The following is a 23443-nucleotide window of genomic DNA, read 5'->3' as shown; positions in this document are numbered from 1 at the left end:
TATATGTGGCTTTATCTCTTTTTTTGTGATATTAGCAGCATTTGGTGCTCAATGCCATGATCCATTCATTTATGAGGGGTTGTAAAATGATGGCACTCTGATATTATTACTCTTCTTAAATTATTAGCTGAAATTATTTCTTAATGAGACACTTTTTAATCAATTGTTTGTTTACCCCCTGCTAAGGTCATATGGAAAAAGCATGCTATGTTTTCTTATTTACTAATTTTCAAAATATTTCTCTAGCATGCTCCAAAAGTGATCAATATGTTATTTAGCAACACTGCCATAAACTTATGAATTTAAACATATTTGATCTGTTTCATATCATTACTGATATTATCCTTATTGATGCTCAAATTGCCTTATCTTTAGCTAAAATTACCTTTTGGCTCTTGAAAACTTTTCACATCAGTTTAGTAGTCTTGGAATTCTTTCTTGCTACTTGGTGTGAGCAGGTGTTTCACAGCCATTTGTTGATTTTTCTGCCCTGGACCTGAAATCAGCTCTCTCTCAGAAATCTTAACTGCTTTTATTGGTAAATAGTATTTCAAAACCATAGTCTGATCATTAGAAATATTCATTGCTTCTTTAATGGCCATTATATTTAGTTCTGTGTTTCAGCATTCAGAACTATGTTGTATGCATTATGTTTCTTAAGATAAACTACAACCTGAGTTTAAACTTCCACTGCCAATTCAAAATAAAAACCATAGGTTTTCTATTTTACCTCTTTAATTTTAAATTTCTATCTCTTTATCATCCCCTGCCAAGAATGCAGCTTTCAATACTGAAAAGAATAGAATTAGAATGCCACATAATAATGTACTTATTTAATTTATTGTAAAATACTCCTATAACTATCTTAGAATCACAACATACCACCAATATGATTACTGTAGATAGTTTAACTTTTTGTGTTTTATAATTTCCTTGGTACTTGAGCTATATTACACAGTGGGTGTGATGTCAATACTACTTTTAAAATTCACCTGGGATAGTTATTTTTGTTTGTGCTTATGCCAACAACTGAATATACATTTAAATTGAATTATTTTATTTTATTTTTAGAGAAGTCCTTGAATTTAATTAGTTTTAAAATAATATATAACATATGTAGCTCTAAAATTTAAAAAACGTGATATAGTTAATGAAATTTAGTTTCAATGTCTATCCTCTCCGCATATTCCCTCTCTTTCTCATAAGTAACAATTTTTTATGTTACAGTCTATCTTTGATTTTTTAATGTGTGTATGTATTCCTTTGTAAATATGCATATGTATTTTTCTTAAAAGTTAGTATATTATCGGCCCTTGTTTCCAAATTGCTTTTTTCACTGAATATAGCTGAAAATAATTCCATAGTAATAGGTAAAGATATATATCACTTACCATTACATTTGAATTATCATCTGCTTTAGGATGTATCACCACTTATTTACCCAGACCACTATTGATATATATTTAGGTGGTCATTTATCTTCCATTATTATAAATGGGAAAATGTCCAGATGTGGGATTTATGGGTCAAAAAGTAAACATTAGTATCATTTTGATAGCTTATGCCATACTCTCCTTCATAAATTTTATAACACTCATATTAACACCACCCACGTCCAAAGTGTCTGTTTTCCTGCAGGCTCACCAACAGAGTACAGTTTCCAACTGGGACAATTGCTAATCTAAGTGACTAATGAAATCTTAATGTAGGATTAATTTATAGTTTTCTTCTTATGTATAGAGATAAGAATCTTTGCTTATCTTTGCTTATGATCAAGAGTCATTTGCCTTTCTCTTTCTGTGAACAGTTTTATCTTTAGCCCCAAACTTTTTTGTTTTGTTTTGTTTTGTGACAGAGTTTGGCTCTGTCACGCAGGCTGGAGTGCAGTGGCACAATCTCAGCTCACGAAACCTAGCCTCTCCCGGGTTCAAGTGTTTCTCCTGTCTCAGCTTCCTTAGTCGCTGGGATTACAGACACACCATCACGCCCAGCTAATTTTTGTAGTTTTAGTAGAGACAGCTTTTTACTATGTTGGCCAGGCTGGTCTCACACTCCTAACCTCAGATGATCTGCCCACCTCAGCCTCCCAAAGTGCTAGGATTACAGACGTGAGCCACCGTGCCAGGCCAGCCCCACACTTTTTAAATCCCTCACTGGCCCTCTTTTTAGCTAATTTATATATATATATATAAATTATATATATATATATTTAGCTAATTTATATATATATATAAATTATATATACACACACACACACACACACACACACACGGTATGAACATTTTGTCTCTACATAAATTTCAAGTATTTTCTCAGTTTGTCACTTGTGATTTTACTTTTTTATTGTGTCTCACCATACAATTTTGCAATATCATTAAACTTATCTCTCTTTTTCTTCATGACTTCTTGACTTTGAGCCATAGTTAGGAAAGGTTTGCCCACTCTTACATTAGAGTAAAATTCATCCACATTTTCATCTATGACTAGTGTTCATTTTTTTATTATTTATTATGAATATCTTCTTCATTTGGGGTTTACTAATGTATATTCCGTGAAGAATGTAACTCCTATATAACCCCTTTATCATATGTTACATTTCATCTATAATTTTGACTATTTGTAGATTTTACAGTCGGGTTTAATGGTGTAAAATATGTTTCTGCTTTTTGTTTTCCCCTCATTTACTGCCCAGGAGAATTTCCTTTCTTGTCTCAGAGTTGAGGCAAATAAGTAGTAACAAGAAGCCCATTTTTGGATGTGTTGGAACATCTGGCAGTCTGGATTTTTAATGAAAGCTCTGTTTCAGATTGTCCCTTTAAATTAAATACATCATTTAATCTCCCCAGTCTCCCAAGTCATCATCTGTAAAATGTAAATGATTTACAGAGGTATTGGTGTTTAGTTACATAAAGCATTTAGCACAGAGTAGGTTTCCATAATTGGAAGCTATATTATTTTACTCTTATGGTTATTAATTTTACAAATGTATATACTATACAGTTTTATGATTTGACTTCTTCACTTTGGGAAAAGAATGTTGCAGTACACAAAGGAAGATTATACAATTAGAAGAAATTTCTTCATGAAGAAATGTATTTTGATTATTAAAATACATTAAGAAATACCATCTTGGCTAGGCTTGGTGACTCACACCTGTAATTCTAGCACTTTGGGAAGTTGAGGCGGGTGTATCACCAGATGTCACCAGTCTGGCCAAAGTGGCAAATCCCTGTCTCTACTAAAAATACAAAAATTAGCCAGACGTGGTGGCGCACGCCTATAATCCCAGCTATTCGGGGGCTGAGTAGGGGAACCACTTGAACCAGGGAAGCAGAGGTTTCAGTGAGCCGAGATCAAGCCACTGCACTCCAGCCTGGGTGACACAGCAAGGCTCCATCTCATTCATAAATAAATAAATAAATAAATAAATACCCTGTCTAGACATTAAGAGTATCATCAGAACCTATATTTAATTTACTCTGGTTAACATAATTAGCTTGATATTAATCTTAAGAAGTAATATATGGAACAAAATATGTTCATATTAATTTCCAAGCATCTCACTATTTGGTACAAATTACTAATAGTTTATTACAATATATGTTGAAAGACCAAATAGCTATAATTAAGATGTATGCACCATTAAAATAAAATTTCATAATCAAAAATGTACTCTCCCTCCACTTAATATCTATTTTCACATGATGAAGTTTCAAATTAATTAGAGCCCTCTTAAGAAAAAAAATTTTCAAAAATCATCCAAACAAATATTTTCCATTTTCTTACTGATACACTAATTATGAATAACTATATACCACGTTTGTGTCTGCTTTCCCTGGACTGCATAATTTTGAAACTTAATTTAGTAATGAAATTGTAACTTTGTTCCTCAGTTAATGAAAGGAAATAGATGAAGCAGATACACATATTACTTATTGTTCTCAATTATGTACTGAAATCTCAATGTCTTCCAGGGACTCCTGAGGATTACCCACGGTTTTTCCATATGCATCCTAGGACAGCAGAACTTAGTCTCCTGGAGCCAGTTAACAGAGACTTTCACCAGAAATTTGATTTGGTTATTAAGGTAAATTAAGCTAATATCTTATTTCCTTGTGTTTATGAACTGCTAATCAGATAAATCTGTAGAGGCTACTGTAGGCAGTTTTATGTTATAAAATTAAAATTAATGTGGACAGCAACCAATTTTTTGTTTAAAAAAAGCAAAGTCCCGTTTTAATATATGGCATTGCTTTTCTCTAAAATAACTTTTTATAGTACCATGGGGTAAAATACTAAATATTCTTATATGTAACTAATGCCTTGGTTAAGTGTATACAATTCTACACAATTCATTACGTCTTCTCACATTTTTTTTCTACTAAAAGGAATTAGCATTTTACCACAAAAACATGACCAATTAAGACATCTAAAATGTGCTTGATTTATATGTTATTTTAATTTTGTTTTCATTTTTATTAGTTAATTTTATTTTAATGTGTTTTTGTGTTTTTAATGCTGATTTTTCCAACATAAAAATAAAAGGTCTTGCCTGTCCAAAGATGTATTCAATACACATCTCATTATTTTCTTTATATTGAAAGATGATCTTCGACCTGAAATAATTTTGAAGCTAAGTTAATCTATTTGGCATTTCACTTTTGGTTTAATAGTATATCTGTATTTTAATATAATCATTAAATAGATACTGTAAAAATGCAGATATTCTTCTAATTAATTTCAATGGACTTCATTGAGATGGTGAGATTTAATCTAATCAGTGAAGGAAAAACAGGAATTTGACAGGCAGAGATGAGGACTGGGAAAATTTGGGCATTGTAGGTACAACAAAAGGCAAAAGCAAAGATTCAGCATAAGTTTTGTATATAGTACACAACTTTCTCATATTTAAGTATGCAAAAAAAACCCTCTAGAAATGCATCCCGATGGTATTTTTCTTACCTTTTGAAAAATGTAAACATATTAAATGAAAAGGAAGTAAAGTGAGGAAGCTTACTGAGATGAACAATGTTCAAGCTGCTTTATGTGCATTTTTCATTGAATTGTTGCCACAACTTTAGTATTACTCTCATTTGCACGAAATGTGGAAACTAAAGTTCAGATAAGGTAAGTGATTACCTTAGAGTTAATTACTAATAAGGGGCAGAGTTGAGTTTCAAATTTAGTTTTATATACACTAAAGCCATGCTCTTTTCACTTCACAAATATGCAGATACTTAGAAATGGTTGTCTGGTTAACAATTAATAGATATGTCCTTAGCACAGAACCTTTGTTTATTCAGCAATCCTTGTCCTTGAAAAAGCTTATAGTCTAGAAAGGGAAACAGTCATATAATGAAATAAATCAGATATAATACATCAAATGCTAAGAGGAAGACATGTAAAGAATGGTAATGACACACAGAATAGGGACATTTAAATTAATCTAGAAACTCACAGAAATTTTCTGGAGATCACCCCAAGCTAAATGTTGCTGGATTGAAAGAGTATTGCCGATGAATAAAAGTGGGAAATATGTTTGAATATAAGGAGGCGCAGAAGTGAAAGCTTGGAAACATAATGCACAGGCTACAAGCAGTTAACAGGGAAATGAGGTCTAGAGCCAGACCACGGAAGGAGCCTGAAGGGTGACTGCAGTTTCCTGGGATTTCATTTATTAAGAGTTTGGGACTTATTCAACAAAAAACATCACTTTAACCGATTGTATTAAATGCCATGCATGAGATTCACTTTCTTACATTGACTATGTTAATTGTTATGGGAGTATATAAAACTCCACAATGTGTACTGATTTTCTATTGTGGATCTCCCTGGAGTCTTGTGGTACTGCTTTCTATGGGAATTAAGAAATTTGACAAAGCACTGTTTCCAAACTGCCACATGTGAAACCAAAAATCAATTATTTTCCTTTATTATCGAATTCAGCTGTCCTGGTGTACCTGGGTACAGTGTAACTCAGTCCATCAATTACAGGAAAAAAAAAAAAAGCAATTACAACAGGTTACAGATTTTTTTGGTTTAATAACACTTTCTTTTATTAATGGAAGTTTTAACAGACATTATTAGATTCAAATTACTATGTTTTGTGTGAAGTCAAGGACATAATAAGCCAAAGTATCTAACTGTAATAATAATGTACCACCTGCTTGAATAATAACTGAGTATTGTGGTATTGTTCAGGGGACTATTGAAATGCTACAATCTCGCAGTTCTCCTCTACAGTAAATCTTTCCATTTCTTCTCTCTCTCTTTTACTTTAATAATACTTCATTTTTTCATTGGCCCTAAAAGTTTTTGTTGGACTAGATCCCAATTTATGTTTCAAAAGCAGAGAAAAAATAAAATGAAGTATCATCTCCTACATTTTGATGAATTCTGCTTTAAAAAGCTATGTGTGTATTTAACAGCTGGTGAGTGCCACGAATTAGAGATTTATCATGTTCATTTTTTCCTCTATTTCTCCCAGTGATTTATTCAGCATGCTGACAAATAAAAATGTAAAGGTGAAACTTGGAAGACAAAGTGGAATAGTTCACAAACTTTAGAATCTGAAAAGATTAAAACATGCAACTGAAAAAGTTTGTTCCATTCCAAAACACTATCCTAAATTTTATATAATTGTAATCATTTAAGCATACTTTAAAATGTGATATACACTGTGAACAAGAATCATAGATTTGGTTTACCCAGGACAGTACATGTTTATGTCTGTTGTCTTTGTGTAATTATTCATAATACCTCTCTTGCTCTTTTAAATGTGCCAGTTTGTATAAGTTATTTGATCACTACACTCATAAAATAAAAACCACCTATGATGTAAAAATACGAAAGCACATTTGAGACACTGGTAAGAGTGAATTAGTTCACGTGTGGACCATCTATTACAAAGTCCATAAGATCACTTTCAGTATTATACGTGAAATATTTTAAAGTATTATTAGTTGATATATTTATACTTCAGGCATCTAATACAAAGCTACTAGTCATTAATTATTAAGATCAATTAAATGGATAAATTATGAATAATTTACTATCTCTCAGTTCTTCAAAGAACAATTGCATGTTTTAATCTAAATCCCTTTAATTAACAACGAAAAGCAAAGATCACAATGAAATTAGAAGCATAATTGTTTCATGTTTCCTCTGATTTTCATGTTGTTACTCACTGACCTACTTATTCTGTCTAGCACGCTACCTTTTAACTTATTTTCCTTCCAACTCATGGGCTCATTAACCCTGAGATCTCATTACTTCCCTTTCACACCCTCTGTTCCAGACATACTAAACCGCTTCCAGTGCCCTCCACTGACCATGCTGTTTCTGACATCTAAGCATTTAGAGATACTGTCCCTCTTCCTGAATCATTCCTCCCTCTTCTTGTCAACAGTCTAAACTGATGCTTCAGTTTTTAACTAAGAAGACGTTTGCCCTAGAAAGGCATAGCCACTGTTAGGAGGCTGCTTTTTTGCAGCCTGTTGGCCCCTAGAGTGGCCCCCAATTACTCTATTGAATGTACCTGTTTATTTTCTCGCAACTTTTACAGGGGGACAGATTGTGAAACATTTATTTACACTGTGTCCCATGCCCCTACATCTACCTATATACAGCACATAGAAGCTGCTTAATAAACATTTGTTGTAATGATTTTCTCCGACACAGTAAATCTTTTCAGACTGTTGAATCTGTACCTACATCTTCGCTCTATATAAATACATACACTTGAATGTGTATGCATTTGATAAAATTTGATCTTGCATCTCTGTGCAGAAAAAAAAAAGATGCAAATGAGGCAAATAGATTTCCATATAAATTCAATCCCTAGAAAAAAGGTCAGACCTTCGTTACGGCACAACTAAAGCTATTTATGACGGCATCAAAAAAAGGTGTTGTGTTTCTTCTAAAGAAAAATTACATACTTGTCATAGAAAATGAGCCAGGGAATTAAAAACTAGTGAGCTTGACTCTTAGTGCTGATGTGCCTCATGCCCTGGCAAGGTGTGGTCCTTGAGTAATTTGAGAGTTACAGGAAAACAGCATTTGAGAAATGATTGAGGGCTAAGAGGACAGCTGCTACAACTCCTGTCCCTACATGAGTCACTAATGCCACAACTCTAGAAAATGTTTAGTCACTATTTGAGTAATGATAAAAATTGTATTTTACTTCATAGAAATTTAACAGAAAACCCTGATTCAATGATTTTAAAGCATATGGCATTTGCTACTTTTCAATTTGTCTAATCCTTGTTGAGTGCTTCTCAGGTGCCTGGCATTTTTCTTGGTGCCGAGGAGACATATTTTACTTCTGATGTCTACAGACATCTTTTCAATTATTGGTTGGATAACTACTCCTAGTATTATTTAATTGTGACAAATTAAAAATGTAGCAAACTATATATATATCCTTTAAAAATTCCAAACCTTCTATTTTCTATTCTCTTTTTCAGTTAATCATATTTCAGTTGGTCACCCACCGAAGCTAGACACTGCCGCTTCCTCAAAGGTCTCTACTGTCGAATGTTCCCACTCAGTCACTCATAGAATCCCTTCTTGATACCTTTGAAATTCTCTTGAATATCTCACCTCTGCTTATCCACTGTAATTCTTTAGTTCACATTGTCTTGGCTCATCATCTTACACAAGCAGTCTCTAAAACCATAGCTTCATTTCTGTGCATCTTATCCATCTTTTCACACTGCCAACAGAGTATCACTAAAACAACAAAAAATAGATCATACTGCTGCATGTTGCCTTCAAGCCAATTTACAATTTGCCCCCTACCTGAATTTCCCACAGAGACGTTGTCAAGTTGAAAGATCACAGGTGTCTAAGTCAGGCAGAGTAGCAAGTCAAAGATCATCAGTCATCACTTCTCAAAATGAAAAGGATGGAACCTACTGTGAAAATGAAAAAGCTAATAAAATTAATTAAATCTGTTATGGAGATGTGAAATGTAAGTTATGTTCTTTCTACTCTAATGTGTAAATCATCAGTTTTCAAAAAAAAAAAAAAAAGCGAGAGAGAGAGAGAAGAGGCAAGAGAAGAAAAGGATTGGCACTCCCATAAGGTGAGATTGAACAGGGGCCATCAGTGACCCAGAGTTAAGACAAGAGGATAAAACATCAGGGCTGCTATTGCCAAGCTACAAGAAGGAAGGCAAATGCTGCAAATGGCATATCTTCTATATCTGGAAATATTCTAGCAATATATTCCTACTCTTATTCTTATGGCAAGAATGAAACATACATACACACACACACACACACACGCGTACTATCAGTTCAGACCACTCTAACAAAGTACAAAAGACTGGGTGGATTATGAACAACAGAAATATATTTCTCACTCTTCTGGAGACTGGCAATCCATGCTCAATATGGCGGGTTCTAGTTAGGTTCCTTTTCTGGGTTGCAGATTGCCAACTTCTGTTTGTATCTTCAGTTGGAGGAGAGAGGGTGAGAGAGCTCTCTGGGATACCTCTTGTAAGGACACTAATTACTTTTATGAGAGCTCTATTCTCATGATCTAATTACCTCTCCTAATTGCATTACATTGGGGATTAGGATTTCAATGTATGAATTTGGAGAGTTACAAATATTAAGTCCATTGCACACCACATCTCAGTTCAATAGGTTACTAAATAATATAATAAGTTTAACTTTTCTACCCCAATAGCCAGGTATCTAAGGTAAGGCAAAGTAAACTAAATGTCTCTTATACATTTTAGAGAAAATCATTCCACAGAAATTTCAGGCATTACTTGTTCTTAGTAATGAAGTAGCAATCTTTCCATGAATTTCCAAACAAACATTACAGTTTCTGAAATCAAGTGATCTTTGATACACTGGTAAGTGTTTATCTTTTAATTTTGTGTTCTCCTTTTTTTGTTAAACTTAGCAGATTGCCACATAAAGCATAATTTTTGTCATGATGTGTCATAGTGTCCAACTAACAAAAGGGGATATTATCAACTGGGTTAAAATTAGAGGGCCAAGAAGACTTTGGGAGAAAACTACGTTCCACGAGGCTCTCTATATAAGATCACTAATGCTTCTAATTAATGGTGAAGAAAATCCTTCATGTTAGGAAATTTGAGCATATCACTAAATAAGCGGGAATGGTTAAGACAAATGACTATATCTGTTTTACCTTAACTGTAACAGAGTAAGTAAATGAGCTCAGAGGTAGAATATGGAATTTAAACTGCCTAAGGATGAAGCGATGCACGTGGATAGAATTAAGGGATCAAATGCCAGAGAAGGCAGCTAAGAGTATCCTTCAGGTTTTCTGCTACAGTGTGACGTTGTACACCACCTCCCACCAGAGACTTCCTCCACAGGGTGCCTGATACCACATCCAATAACACATCATGAGAATGGCAACAATTTGATTCAGGTAACATGCTGAAATACATCACAGAGGATGTAGAAGCTCAAAAAGAAGTCAATCTAAAAAACTTAACCTTTTAAAATTTTTGTCTTAATGAGTTAAGTTTAATCAAACAAAAATATTGCTGAAGATTAACACTACCATGACTAGGAAAGAATAAATAATACCAAAACACAAAACAAAGGAACAACAACAACAACAAAAACAGTATTTGTGTTTCTTCAGAAAGAACACTGTGTCTTTTTATTTTCTACTGGTTGGTCTCTAAAAATTCTAATTACTGACTTAAATTAATTAATATGCCAATTATGGAAGCTAATAAAAGGAAAAGAAGTATGATGTCCTCGTCTCATACCGCTATTCATGCAGGAGCATTAGAACAGAAATAGAATGTAGCAGTTGAATATAGTGGCTGTCGAAATGCACAAACTGACAAAAGACAGAGGTGACATTTTACTTGGCCTTTTTTCTTCCTCACAAGGTGACCTGTAACTGCTTGAGAAGAAGAAAGGCAATTTATCCATTCTCATCAGAGTACCTTGCTTTTTGCCAAGGCCTTCTTGTCGGCAAAGGTCATCGTAAGAGTAGAACAGCAAGACCAAAAGTTGTAAAATGTTCAAAGGAAAGCCACTTTCTGAACCCTTACCATGTCTCCCTACTCTGCCATCCCCACACACATAAACATCCTTAGCACTCTGCACATATGTTCCCAATTAATCATTCTTCATAAGTTTCTTGATTCCACAGTAATAATGAAAAATGAAAGAGCATACTGAAAAACTTGTAGACTGAAACTCTTTGTTATTTTTTGTCTCAAGAACAGTCTGGTAGGTGGAGGAACATTGACCTCTCACCCTCACTATCTTCTAGGTTCTGAAAAAATAACCGATTTAGATATAATTTTTATATTGATGAAGTTTTAAAACTTGCTTATTACAAAATGCATTATTCTAGTTGACTAATTCATAGAAGGTACTTTAGTGGGGTTTTCTCCTGGTTAAGAAAAAACTGGGAATCGGATCAGACTCCAGTGTAGGATAAGATGGCTTTGCTGGTTGCGGAGGCAAAAGGTAGGATAAAATAATAAAAATAAAACATAAGTTGGACGATTCAGAGACAAAAGTGTTATCCCTTTCTCACTATCATAACTTTATATCTGGCTGACCTTGCTGTTTATACCCAAGATGATTTTCACGTTCCAAACACCAGCCAAATCGTTCAACATGTTGGTGATAAGTGAGAGTTTTCAGAATCTGTGGTCTTCCCCAGAGTGGCAAGGTTATTTTTTCTTTAAATCATTCAAAATTCCTTTAGTCATTCCAGTGTCGATTTATGTCTCATGCTCTAAGCAAAAAGAAAGATTTTTATCACTGAAAGGTATACAAGAGATTTAAGGATTCATGTTTTCATTGTAACAAGTTATAAACAGAATGGGCATATTCTTACTTGAAGTGAAGATAGAAAGTATTTTATTGTATGAAAAATATTCCCTAGGTGTGAAATGTGTCAGTATTATTTCGTTGTGACATTACAAAGCTTTTTAAAGTATGTGCCTATATTCTATCTAGTGAAGTTATCTTTTTCTTTTTGTCATACAAAAAAATGTATTTGTTTCCAACCAAGAATGTATCTCCTGCTGTATAACCTTGCAAACAAACTGTACAGCATGCAACAGTTATTTATATTTTATCCCATGAAGTTTATATGTTTTTGAATTTATTTATAAGATTTTGAGTATGTTTAGTAATAGTAATAAATTGGCTTAGAGTCAAACTGATTTTGCATCCTTTAATTTTTAGAGTATTAAATTTTAAATAAAGGAGGCTCCTGTAGGTTTTAAGACAGTTAATTTTACAAGTAGGGTCAATAATCAATGGTATATTCTTATTTTTATTAGGATGGTGCAAACATAATTGCGGTGTTTGCCATTACTTTTAATGGCAAAAATCTAACAATTTTTAATTAGTTGATAATATGTTCTTTGATTCATGGAGCACAGGTTTTTCACGGTCATCTCTCCCTAAGACATTTTATACACACACACACACACACACACACACACAAACACACACACACGAAAAAAGGAAATATAATCTGATAACCTATTACCAATTACTGTTGCTTTGGACCCCTAGTTTTTGTAGAGCTTCAGTGAGCTGCAGGATCCTACAGAGAGTTCCCTTACATAAATGACTCTCCTCCATTCTGTTTCCAACTAAGTCCAAATTAAGAGACTTTGCTGAAAGTGAAGAAGAGTGATAATCTAGCCTTACATAAAAGGCTAGAGCAGAGTTGGCCTCAGCTGCTCACCCTAGGCTTTTTTAGTGTAACAGCTACCTATAAGCCTGTGCGAGAAAAGCTAAAATGCCCGATCCAACTGATCCCAAACGACTACTGATTCTACATATCAGGACCATGGGATGTGCTCCTTTTGGAAAGGCAGACTTCAGGGCTATCCCTACAGAATCAAGATTTACATGTGATTTTCAGGATGCTAAATTTTAAGAGCAAATAATATATTAACATTACTTGAAAACTTAGGAAGATATGATAAAATTAAACTAATAAAGAAAACAAGTAAGCAATACAGCAAATACATGTCAAGTATTTTGGCTGAGCCCCTGGGAATCTGCTTTAACAATTACCTTGGATTATTTTAAGGCAGCAGATAAGAAGCAGGGCTTTGGAAACCACAGTGTTTGGGAAATACTAGTGGGAAAGTGCAAAAGGCCAAGTCTACTTTTGGGGTCTATCTTTAATGAATGCAGATGGTTGAAGAGGGGAGCATCTTTAATTTTCATGTATCTTTCATAATGCTGGTTTTCCATGTCACTTCCTAGAGCAGCCCTTATTAAATTAGCACTTGGACTTGAGTGCCCATATCCTAGTTTACTGTGATAGCAGAGGGAGGGATAGTCTAGGTACACTTTTTTGGGGAACAAGTTCATAGCTTATTTTTTTAGTAACATTTTAATTGAAATGCTGACATGCTACTGACATAGAGGAAAGTGTGTCTCTTGATGAATTTTCACAAAGTGAAGTTAATCATGTAACTAACAACCAGATTTTTGTTAAAAAAGATACCACAAACTTCCCATATGCCTCCTACACCTCCTCCTAGTCACTAATCAACTTGCCAACACCTGACACAACCACAAACTTCCACTATAGGATTCTAACAGCATAAATTACTTTTTTCTTCTTCTTTGCAACATTTTATAATTGGATTAAATGTTGATGTTTTTAATCAGATTCTTAAGAGTTTTATCATTCCTTCTATTTTTCTTTACTGTAACCAACTCAGGAAGCATATGTTCCACAATCATATACTTTCCACCTGTGAAAAAGCTCAATGGCAATGAATTGTCTGCTAAAGGAAAATTTGAGACTTTTATTAACATTTTGATCTCAAAATAAAAGTACAAGTAATTCACAGTTGAATCCCAAGACAAACATGTCCAAATGTCAGGCTATTTGAAGGTTATACACTAATAATGTTATTGCTGAAAAAAATAAATTGGTTGAAAGCTTAAGTAAACATATTTTACCTGTCTAAAGTGATTTTTAAAATGTTAAGCAAATCCAATTTCTATCAATAAAGAAAGAGAGGATGTATAATTCAGCCCTTCAACAAAATTAACCAAAGTGAACAATCTTCTTTGTCTACTTGAGTTGAATTTAAAATTGAAAATAAAGCAATAAAGGGATATGCATGAATCATTGGTAGTTTGGTCGACTAGCCAGTTTTTCAGAATCATTCTCATATAAAGATAAATATGCAGCCTGTATCTTGCTGAGTGAAGAAACTTGGAAAAATTATACCCTTGTATATTGAAGGCTTTACTGAAGAACTGTTTAGCAAGAGGTGTGGTCTCCAGGAAGGGAACAGAGGAAGAAGAAAATTTTGAATTACATAGTAGCCTTATATCCTATGTTTAGAGTCATTAGCAACAGGAATACACTATTACTCAGAACATTGTCATTATCTGCCTTCAGGGTACATTTTGTATGCATTTGTCTGTCTCTAACTAGACACCAGAAACCTTCTGTATGTCAAATTACCTTCGCTCTGCTTTTTGTTGTCAATCTGAGGTCCTTTTATTTAAAAATAATAAAGTAAAAATGGTGGCTTACACTCAAGACTATATTGATACTATGTATACACGTACATACATGCACACATACACCAACATACCTAAATTCTAATTAATTATGACTAATGGAATGCCAAGAGGATTTGACCATAACATATGAATAGTAGCTAATACTGAGTTTATTACTTGTAGAGTATTCCCACTGACATGCGAGCAATCCTTTGTAATGCTAGAGTCATATGACAATTTTCATGTTGTTGAACCTACACAGTTGATAATTGTATAATTGTATGCAGTTTCAGTTACTAGACTCTAAGTCTTCTGGCGTGACAACATTGGCTCTTGGATGCACTGTATTTTCCAGAGTTTTTACTCCAGATAATAATGACTATCCATTAGTAAAGACTGGTCCTCTTTACTAATCAATAGGGCTGAAAAGAAAGATTCTCCAACAATTGGAGTTTGAGTAGCCACACCCAGAATGATGTCTGTCAAAGTACATGCTGCTCACATTATAACCACCATAGAGAGTTTGATAAAAATGGAGATTCCTTGCCTCTAACACCAACATATGAACCAGAATCTGTGGATTGGGTATGGGAATCTGCCTTTTTTTTTTTTTTCTTGTTGCTCAGGCTGGAGTGTAATGGCACAATTTTGGCTCACTGCAACCTCCGCCTCCTGGGTTCAAGCGATTCTTCTGCCTCAGCCTCCCGAGTAGCTGGCATTACAGGCATGCAGTGCCGCACCCGGCTAATTTTGTATTTTTAGTAGAGACAGGGCTTCTCTATGTTGGTCAGGCTGGTCTCAAACTCGCTGCCTCTGGGGATCCACCCCCCTCAACCTCCCAAACTGTTAGGATTACAGGCGTGAGCCACCGCACCCGGCCCAGGGAATCTGCTTCTTATTAGGCCTTCCATTCTATTCTTATGCACATCAGAATTTGAAAATGATTGCCTTGTGTGGTTGCCATGATTTTTAACGTTTATCTGTCCCTTACCTCTGGTGAAAAGAGAATGCCATTTGTTTTCCTTACCCACTCCCTCCATCCTTTATTCCCTCTTTTTCTTCCTCCCTCCCTCTTTTTTTTCTTTTCCTAAGATATCTAATGTTTGCAAAAATTGGCCAAGCAGATTCTAAGAACTAGGTGTTAAAAGCTATAGTTCAGTAAGTAAAGCAAGTAAATTAAATTAATAAATTAAAATGTGTTAAGTGGAATGTAAGAGTACAAACAGTCGAAATCATGCTAAAGTCCTCAATTTGCCTCATTCTGACAGTAAAATGTATCTAAGCCATGTGTTAAGAGCAAAGTCACAACAAACATCTCATTCTTTAAGCCACTGTCCATTTAAAAAATCATATAAATAGGCCTTTTTGCATAAGTATTATATGTAAATGCATAAACTTTCTGTAAGATTATACGTTATTCTGTTCACAGCACCGTCCCTATAGAGATGGAATCATAATTGATAATTGAGGGGGCTGGGTGAGGTCCATTCATAAGACTGGTAAGAATGTGCATCAGTATCAATTGCCCATAGGTAAACTTGCAGATATCGCAAACCTTTAAAATGCGGGAATAGAGACATTCTGTAATCTAAGGTGTTCATGTTGTACATTCACATTAATTAATTTCTACTTTGTGTATGTTCACACACACACACACACACACACACACACACTGAAAAAAAATTCATAAATATCTATGAAATGTGAATTAGAATGATGTCACATTCACTTAATTTAAAAATATATTTAATGTAAAGCCTATTAAAATTAAAAATACAGAAAAGTAAAAATAAGTATATATTTGAGCTTCTTCCATATACCAGGGATTGTCTGAAATTTTAGCAGTCAATGAAACAGATACATTTACAGTATTTATGCTCATGGAATTTAAAAATCTAATGAAAAATGAGGTTCAGACTAATTACAAGAAAAGTTTAGGTTTTCAATAGCATTGGATGATGGAATTTACTATACATGCAATATGATTATATTTCTATTTTTTGCATGCTATAAATACAGAAAAATATTTCATAAATTTATAACATTAGCCAAATTAAAATGTAGTACTACCTTAACTTTGAAAATTGCAATATTTATCTTTAATATTTAAGTAGGGTAAGACCATAATTTGCTACATTGATATAAGACCGTTTTTTCATCTCAAGTTTACTAACAGAATATTTCTTGGCATATATAATCTACTAATACTGTATTGTGAAATGAGAAGATGGAACTTCAAATTCAATTTTCAAAAAACTGGTTTTCACTTTTTCCACATCTATCACCTGAAGCAAGAGGTGACTTCAAGTTTCTTGTTTTCTGTACCTGTAAGTATGTAGCTGCCATTAAAGCAGGAAAGACTATGAGTGTAGGAGGTTCGTGGAGGGTAATCAGAATTTCATTTTTGCAGGCATTTATATCTGAAATGTCTGTTAGATATTTAAGCAGTGTTATGAAGTACACAGTTGGATATGGATTGTGGAATTCAGAGGACAAGCCCGGGTTGGAGATTAAAATTAGGAGTCATAATAGTACTGACATTTTTAATGCTATGAGATTAGACTAGATGAGCAAGGGAGTGAGTATAAAGAAAAGATGAATAACACCTCACTTCTGGGCCACTCCAAAATTAAGAAGTAGGGGAGAAAAAGGGAAACCACCAAAAGAGAATGAGAAAACATGGATAGTAAGATAGGAAGAGAACAGAGAAGCTGTTACCATGAAAGGATAGTGAATAATGTTTAAATGCTGAAGATAGGTCAAGTAAGATAAGGACTGAAAATAAATATTGCTTTTAGCAATGTAAAAGACACTGGTGATTTTGACAAAAGCAGCTTGCTTTGAGTGGCTGAGGCAAAAGTATGATTGAAGTGGATTTAAGAAAACTTGGGAGGGTGAGTACATGCGAAGGTGAGAACTTGAGATCTAAGAAGTGGGAGTTGAGCAATAAGAACACATGAACACAGGGAAGGGAACATCACACACCAGGACCTGTCAAGGGTGGGGGCCTGGGGAAGGGATAGCATTAGGAGAAATGCCTAATGTAGATGATGGGTTGTTGGGCGCAGCAAACCACCATGGAACGTGTATACCTATGTAACAAACTTGCACGTTCTGCACGTGTATCCCAGAATTTAAAATACAAAAAAAAAAAAAAAAAAGTGGGCTCTGTAGATGAACAATAAATAATTCCTGGAAAGCATGATTTCTTTCTTATATCTTACAATTTATTTAAATGATAAATAATTTGATAAGCTTTGCCATTATCTTTTTTACATTGTTGAATCTACTTGAAAGGTTTCATATTAGAGACTATGAAATTGTTAAATTGTTTGCCACCGGTTAGCAAGAGCAAAGTTATTCTGTAGTCTCAGTCCTCTATTACAAGGTGCTCAGAAATTATCAGTATTTCCTTTTTTTAATATTGAAAATGGTTTGTCTTTTTCAGTGTTTGCCTTCCAAAGTAACAAAATAGTGTGCTTTTTATACTTCATTATTTTTTGGCTTTAGTTTTACTTCGGTCTCGTTACTGAAAATGAGACCCATGCCCAGACTCTTTTCAAACAAAACCCTAGCATTTAAATATAATGTTTAACTCACGACCATAGACTCTGTAGATATAAATAAGGTTACCTTATGAAAATAAATGATTTTTAAAATACCACCTTGTTTCAATTGAGCTGTTTTTAAAATATTTCTCATTTCATCCACCATGGATTTCAGGGGAACAGAATAATTCAGATTTTTGAGAACCCTTATTTATATGTAAGAAAAGATAATTGGATCAGAGTTTTGATGCATGGACCCACTAAAGAGCAAAGTATATTATTATTATTATTATTTAAATTCGACATTTTAACTCTTACTTAACAGAAGTATTTATCACAATATTTTTTCCTACTACTAATTTGTCCAATCTATCTTGTTTTTCAATATTCATTTGCAGTCTATAAATTTGAGAAACATTTGAGGAATCTTCCTGTGTAGACTCTTAAAAATCGGGAGACTTGAGTCTAGCTAGGCCCATGCTCTGTATGTTACTTACAACCTATGTGGCTTTGAATGTAAAACTAACCTTTCTTTTTTTCCATCAGTTCAAAAATATACATTTTCACATCTGGACAGATAAATGACATAAAGAAAGTGGGCTTTGGAGACAGATATCTGGTTAGCAAATTGAAACACCTCAAATAAAATATATAGTAGCAATCCAAAAATATTAATCATTATTAACACTAAACTAATATTAGAGTAAAAATAGGCAGAACCTTTATATGTTATTTCTGTAGATATGAGGAAGTTAAGAATTAGATTATTTTCATAGATCTAATTTGAATTTTATTTCTCTTTTCATTGAGTCACTTTGTTTTCATCATGCAAATAATACATATTTTTACTGGCTTCACAGTTGGCAGTAAAAACTAACGACATATGATCTGAATGTAAAATGTAAGCTTATTTCATTATTATACAATTTTGCTTTTTTCATCCTCCTCACCACCTATATATTGTGTGTGTTTGTGTGTGTTCATTGGGGAAAGAGGAAAAATTATAGAATTTATGGCTTTTCAAAGCATTATTTTGTCCTGGATATGACATGCTGGTTATTAGAACAATTAGATCTAAAAGAAAGAGAGAGAGATAAAAGAAGAGAGAAAAAAATCTGTTCACAGTGCCTTGCATGTATGAACTGCTCTGAGCCTGTAAGAGTGAAGCAGAGGATTCCTGCTTAAATCATTTCAGGGTCATTGGGTTGGATGCCCATATGGACCAATTAGTTTTAAACAGTGAAAAAACAATGTTTTCCAGGCATAGACTATACCTCTTGCCCTGGTCAGCTGTCTCCAGAAAGTCTGATGTATGCCACAGAGGGAACTCCTAAAAGAACATCCATGGCTCAGCACAAATTAATCACAACTGCTGGATGCAGAAAGACCTCATCCATACTGATGGTGTTAGCAGCATGCCTGCTTATGTGCGATGGATACATAATTCCAGACAGGACCAAACGTTATTCCAGTACTGTTCTTCTTAATGCAGAGCAGGATCTCAAAGCATTTTGTGCCATGGACTAATTGGACATTCTGCTGCCAAATGAAAAGTTAAATGCATAAGAAAATCTATGTAATATTACTAAGAAAATGTAGCATATTATTTAATTAGAGATATCAATATATTAAAAATCAAATATAAGGTTTTTTAATCAATGCATTATGTGACATTACCTCCCTATGGGTTTATTAATTACCATAATTTCACATTAGTAATTGGCATAAATAATATTTCAACAAATCTTCAATATAAATAATATGAAGGAAAATATATTGTGATATTTCTTGGTGAAATGTCAGCAATCCCTAACAATATCACTGTAGTTTGTTACCTACCTTTTTAACAGATGAAAATGTTAAATTATTATTAGAAGGAAGTGAAAAATTGTCTTCTGGAGACCGAATTTCTTTCCTCGCGTTTTAACAGAGATCTCTAGCTGAGCTACTTATAGAGTACTGTCGCTATCTGTCTAGAAAAGCACACCAGAGTTTAATATCAAATATTTTATTTTCATTTTAATTGATTTCAAACTACAACTGTTCTTATAATGGGGAAAACATAGCAACAAAAATTAAAGACAGTTTGAATTCATTTTAATAAATGTATATGCTATTAAATTATATCCATGTTTTCTCATAAAAGTTGGAGGAGATTTTCTAGAAGTCAATTGTGATGAAATCTTCCTTTAAATTAAACCTTCCAATACACATATAATACAATATATATATTTTTAAAAACAGAAAGTCTATGGACAGCATTTTCCTATTCACAGCATACCATGCAGAGATTTTCTAAGAAAATGTATCAGAAATATGGCCGGGCGCGGTGGCTCAAGCCTGTAATCCCAGCGCTTTGGGAGGCCGAGAGGGGCGGATCACGAGGTCAGGAGATCGAGACCATACTGGCTAACCCGGCGAAACCCCGTCTCTACTAAAAAAAATACAAAAAAACTAGCCAGGCGAGGTGGCGGGCACCTGTAGTCCCAGCTACTCGGGAGGCTGAGGCAGGAGAATGGCGTAAACCCGGGAGGCGGAGCTTGCAGTGAGCTGAGATCTGGCCACTGCACTCCAGCCTGGGCGACAGAGCCAGACTCTGTCTCAAAAAAAAAAAAAGTATCAGAAATAGGAATTTTTATCAATTTCTTAAACTTAATGGGAGAAAAAAAGAAAATTTATACATAAGAATGTTAATTTTACTTGAAAAAACATTTCTAGTTAAATAATACTGAAATTCCACAGTTTCTATAATATTACAATTAAATTTATTATTTCTGTTCTTTTAGGACGCTTTCGGGGACATTCAGTGGGCAATAAATATAACTTCAATCTCTTAATTTTATATAGAATTATGAATTATTTGGGAATTATCTATGTTTCTTTAGGCTGCAATAACAAAACATCATAAGCTGGATGGCTTATAAACAAGGAACATTTATTTTTCACAGTCCTGGAGGCTGGAAATTCCAAGAGTAAGACACTTGTAAATTTGGTTTCTGGTGAGGGCCCACTTCCTCATAGAGGGTGCTACCTCCTTACTGTGTTCTCATGTGGTGTGAGGCAGGAAAAAGGAGCTCTCTAGACCCTTTTGTATAAGGGCATTAACCCCATTAATGAAGGCTCTGCCCTCACCACCTTACCACCTTCCAAATGCCACACCTCTTAATATCATCACCTTTGGGGTTAAAATTTAAGCTGATGAATTTGGGGGGTACAGCAGCATTCAGACCATAGCAGAAATTTAAACATTAGCATAAAATGAGAAGACACAGAAGAGACAAAGTCTATACGTATAGTTCTTTCTTTGTGTTACTTTTTTTTTCTGCCTTTTATTTAAATATTTTATCAACAGTACACTCAAGAATCTCCATTTGTAATTTTCTGACTAAATGTATTTAAACACAATTACCTCTCCTACTGTATTCAATAAAAATTACAATAATTTGGCCGGGCGCAGTGGCTCACGCCTGTCATCCCAGTACTTTGTGAGGCCGAGGCGGGCGGACCACGAGGTCAGGAGATGGAGACCATCCTGGCTAACACGGTGAAACCCCGTCTCTACTAAAAATACAAAATATTAACTGGACGTAGTGGTGGGCACCTGTAGTCCCAGCTACTCAGGAGGCTGAGGCAGGAGAATGGGGTGAACCTGGGAGGCGGAGCTTGCAGTGAGCCTAGAACGCACCACTGCATTCCAGCCTGGGTGACACAGCAAGACTCCGTCTCAAAAAAAATAATAATAATAAAATAATTTATTACAGTGATTTTTTAAAATATACACTGGGTTTTAAAACACAAGGCTGAAGCAATTAAGCCTCTCTGGATTTTCATTTCCTCATTTATATTTTCTAATGGCCCTTTTAAGTATTTTTTCCTCATGTAATGATATTAGTTAAAAAGAGAACCCTATATATTGCATGAAAAGTGAAACTCCAAAAAGATAGCATAACGTATACTTTTTAAATCTCTTTTCTTTTTAATTTTAGGCTGAACAAGACAATGGTCATCCTCTTCCTGCCTTTGCCAGTCTACACATTGAAATACTGGATGAAAACAATCAAAGCCCATATTTTACAATGCCCAGTTACCAAGGCTATATCCCGGAATCTGCCCCAGTGGGAGCAACCATTGCGGACAGTCTCAATTTGACCTCACCTTTAAGAATAGTAGCTCTGGACAAGGACATAGAAGATGTAAGTTAAATACATATTTTGCTCTTGTTTGTGTAACAAATCTCATGTTATATTTCCATTAATGGGAAATATGACAAAGATACGGCTACTTAAACTAGAGAAGAGAGAATTAAGTCACTATAAGTGGGTTCTAGTATCATAATTTAATTCCAAAACAAGGATATTTTTAAAAAGTATCTTTGAATTCAATAACTAGTCCTTTTCAGCTTGCAGATATTCAGTATACGTAAGAAAATGAATATTTTACTTGATGTTTATTAAACGACGAGGGCAATATTTTTATTAACATATGTTGAGAACTGTTTCATATAATGGCTGATAAAGCAAAAATAGTGGTGTTACTACATGAGTAAAAAATCATGAAAGCACCCCTAGATTGTGATTCTGAGAGTCTTTTCTTCAAGTCTGAGGGCATCGTTATGAAATAAAATATATTTGAGGCAGCTGACCCAATCATAATTCTGCCAGTGACTCTGTGGATGCTAACACTTCACACATCATTGTCGTTTGTTTTTCTGGCACTCACACTATTTACATGAGTGGGAAACGGTCCAGGCTGAGCAAATCAGAACACTTTACCTCCTTAGCCAGAGTCAATGTTATAAAGGGACAGAAAATCTATACCAGGCTAGCCAGAATCCTCCCGGGAATTTACAATGGAGAACAGAAGGGCTGAAAGACTTTGGCATCATGTATTAGAGAAGTGGAAATGAATCTGAAGCCTTTGTAGCCACATTTGCTGACATCATGAGAAAGCCAGTTATCAGCGGGAGAGAATGAAGCCTGAGAGATACACACAGAAAAGAGACTCCCATTGAGTCCCTGTCTTTTAAGTTGTAAGTTCCCCAGAGGTATTCTAATTCGTGAAGATTTTCCTTTGAGTTTGTGAACTACCACAGTATCCTCACTGCAAAAATATGTATACATATGTTTTGTGTATATATAGAGAGAGATATATAGATATATGCACAGGTATACATATACAGAGATAGATAGATAGAGATATAAATATATACACAGGTATACATACACGCACACACACACATACATATATATATATATAAAACAGCAAGTAAGAAATCCAACTGTGTTTGGATTATAAACATAACTATTTGTAAAAGATAGTTGGATTTCTTACTTGCTGTTATATAAGTCTTGACTCAGCCATTTCTCCGTTAACAGTGCTTGCTCT

General features: G+C 34.3%; 1 protein-coding gene across 11 annotated transcripts in view; it reads left to right on the top strand.

The window, feature by feature from the left end:
* LOC105496640 (protocadherin related 15) overlaps positions 1–23443 on the top strand; it is a 1825405-nt gene that overhangs the window by 1416003 nt on the left and 385959 nt on the right. For all 11 annotated transcript variants that reach the window (XM_071069550.1, XM_071069551.1, XM_024797557.2 and 8 more), the window contains 2 exons: positions 3975–4087; positions 22045–22251. In XM_071069550.1, the coding sequence (XP_070925651.1) occupies positions 3975–4087; positions 22045–22251 (320 nt within the window). The remainder of the gene's footprint in view (positions 1–3974; positions 4088–22044; positions 22252–23443) is intronic.

The sequence above is a fragment of the Macaca nemestrina genome, chromosome 9 (assembly GCF_043159975.1).
Source record: "Macaca nemestrina isolate mMacNem1 chromosome 9, mMacNem.hap1, whole genome shotgun sequence".
Taxonomy (NCBI): domain Eukaryota; kingdom Metazoa; phylum Chordata; class Mammalia; order Primates; family Cercopithecidae; genus Macaca; species Macaca nemestrina.
This window is presented reverse-complemented; position numbering and strand designations above follow the sequence as displayed.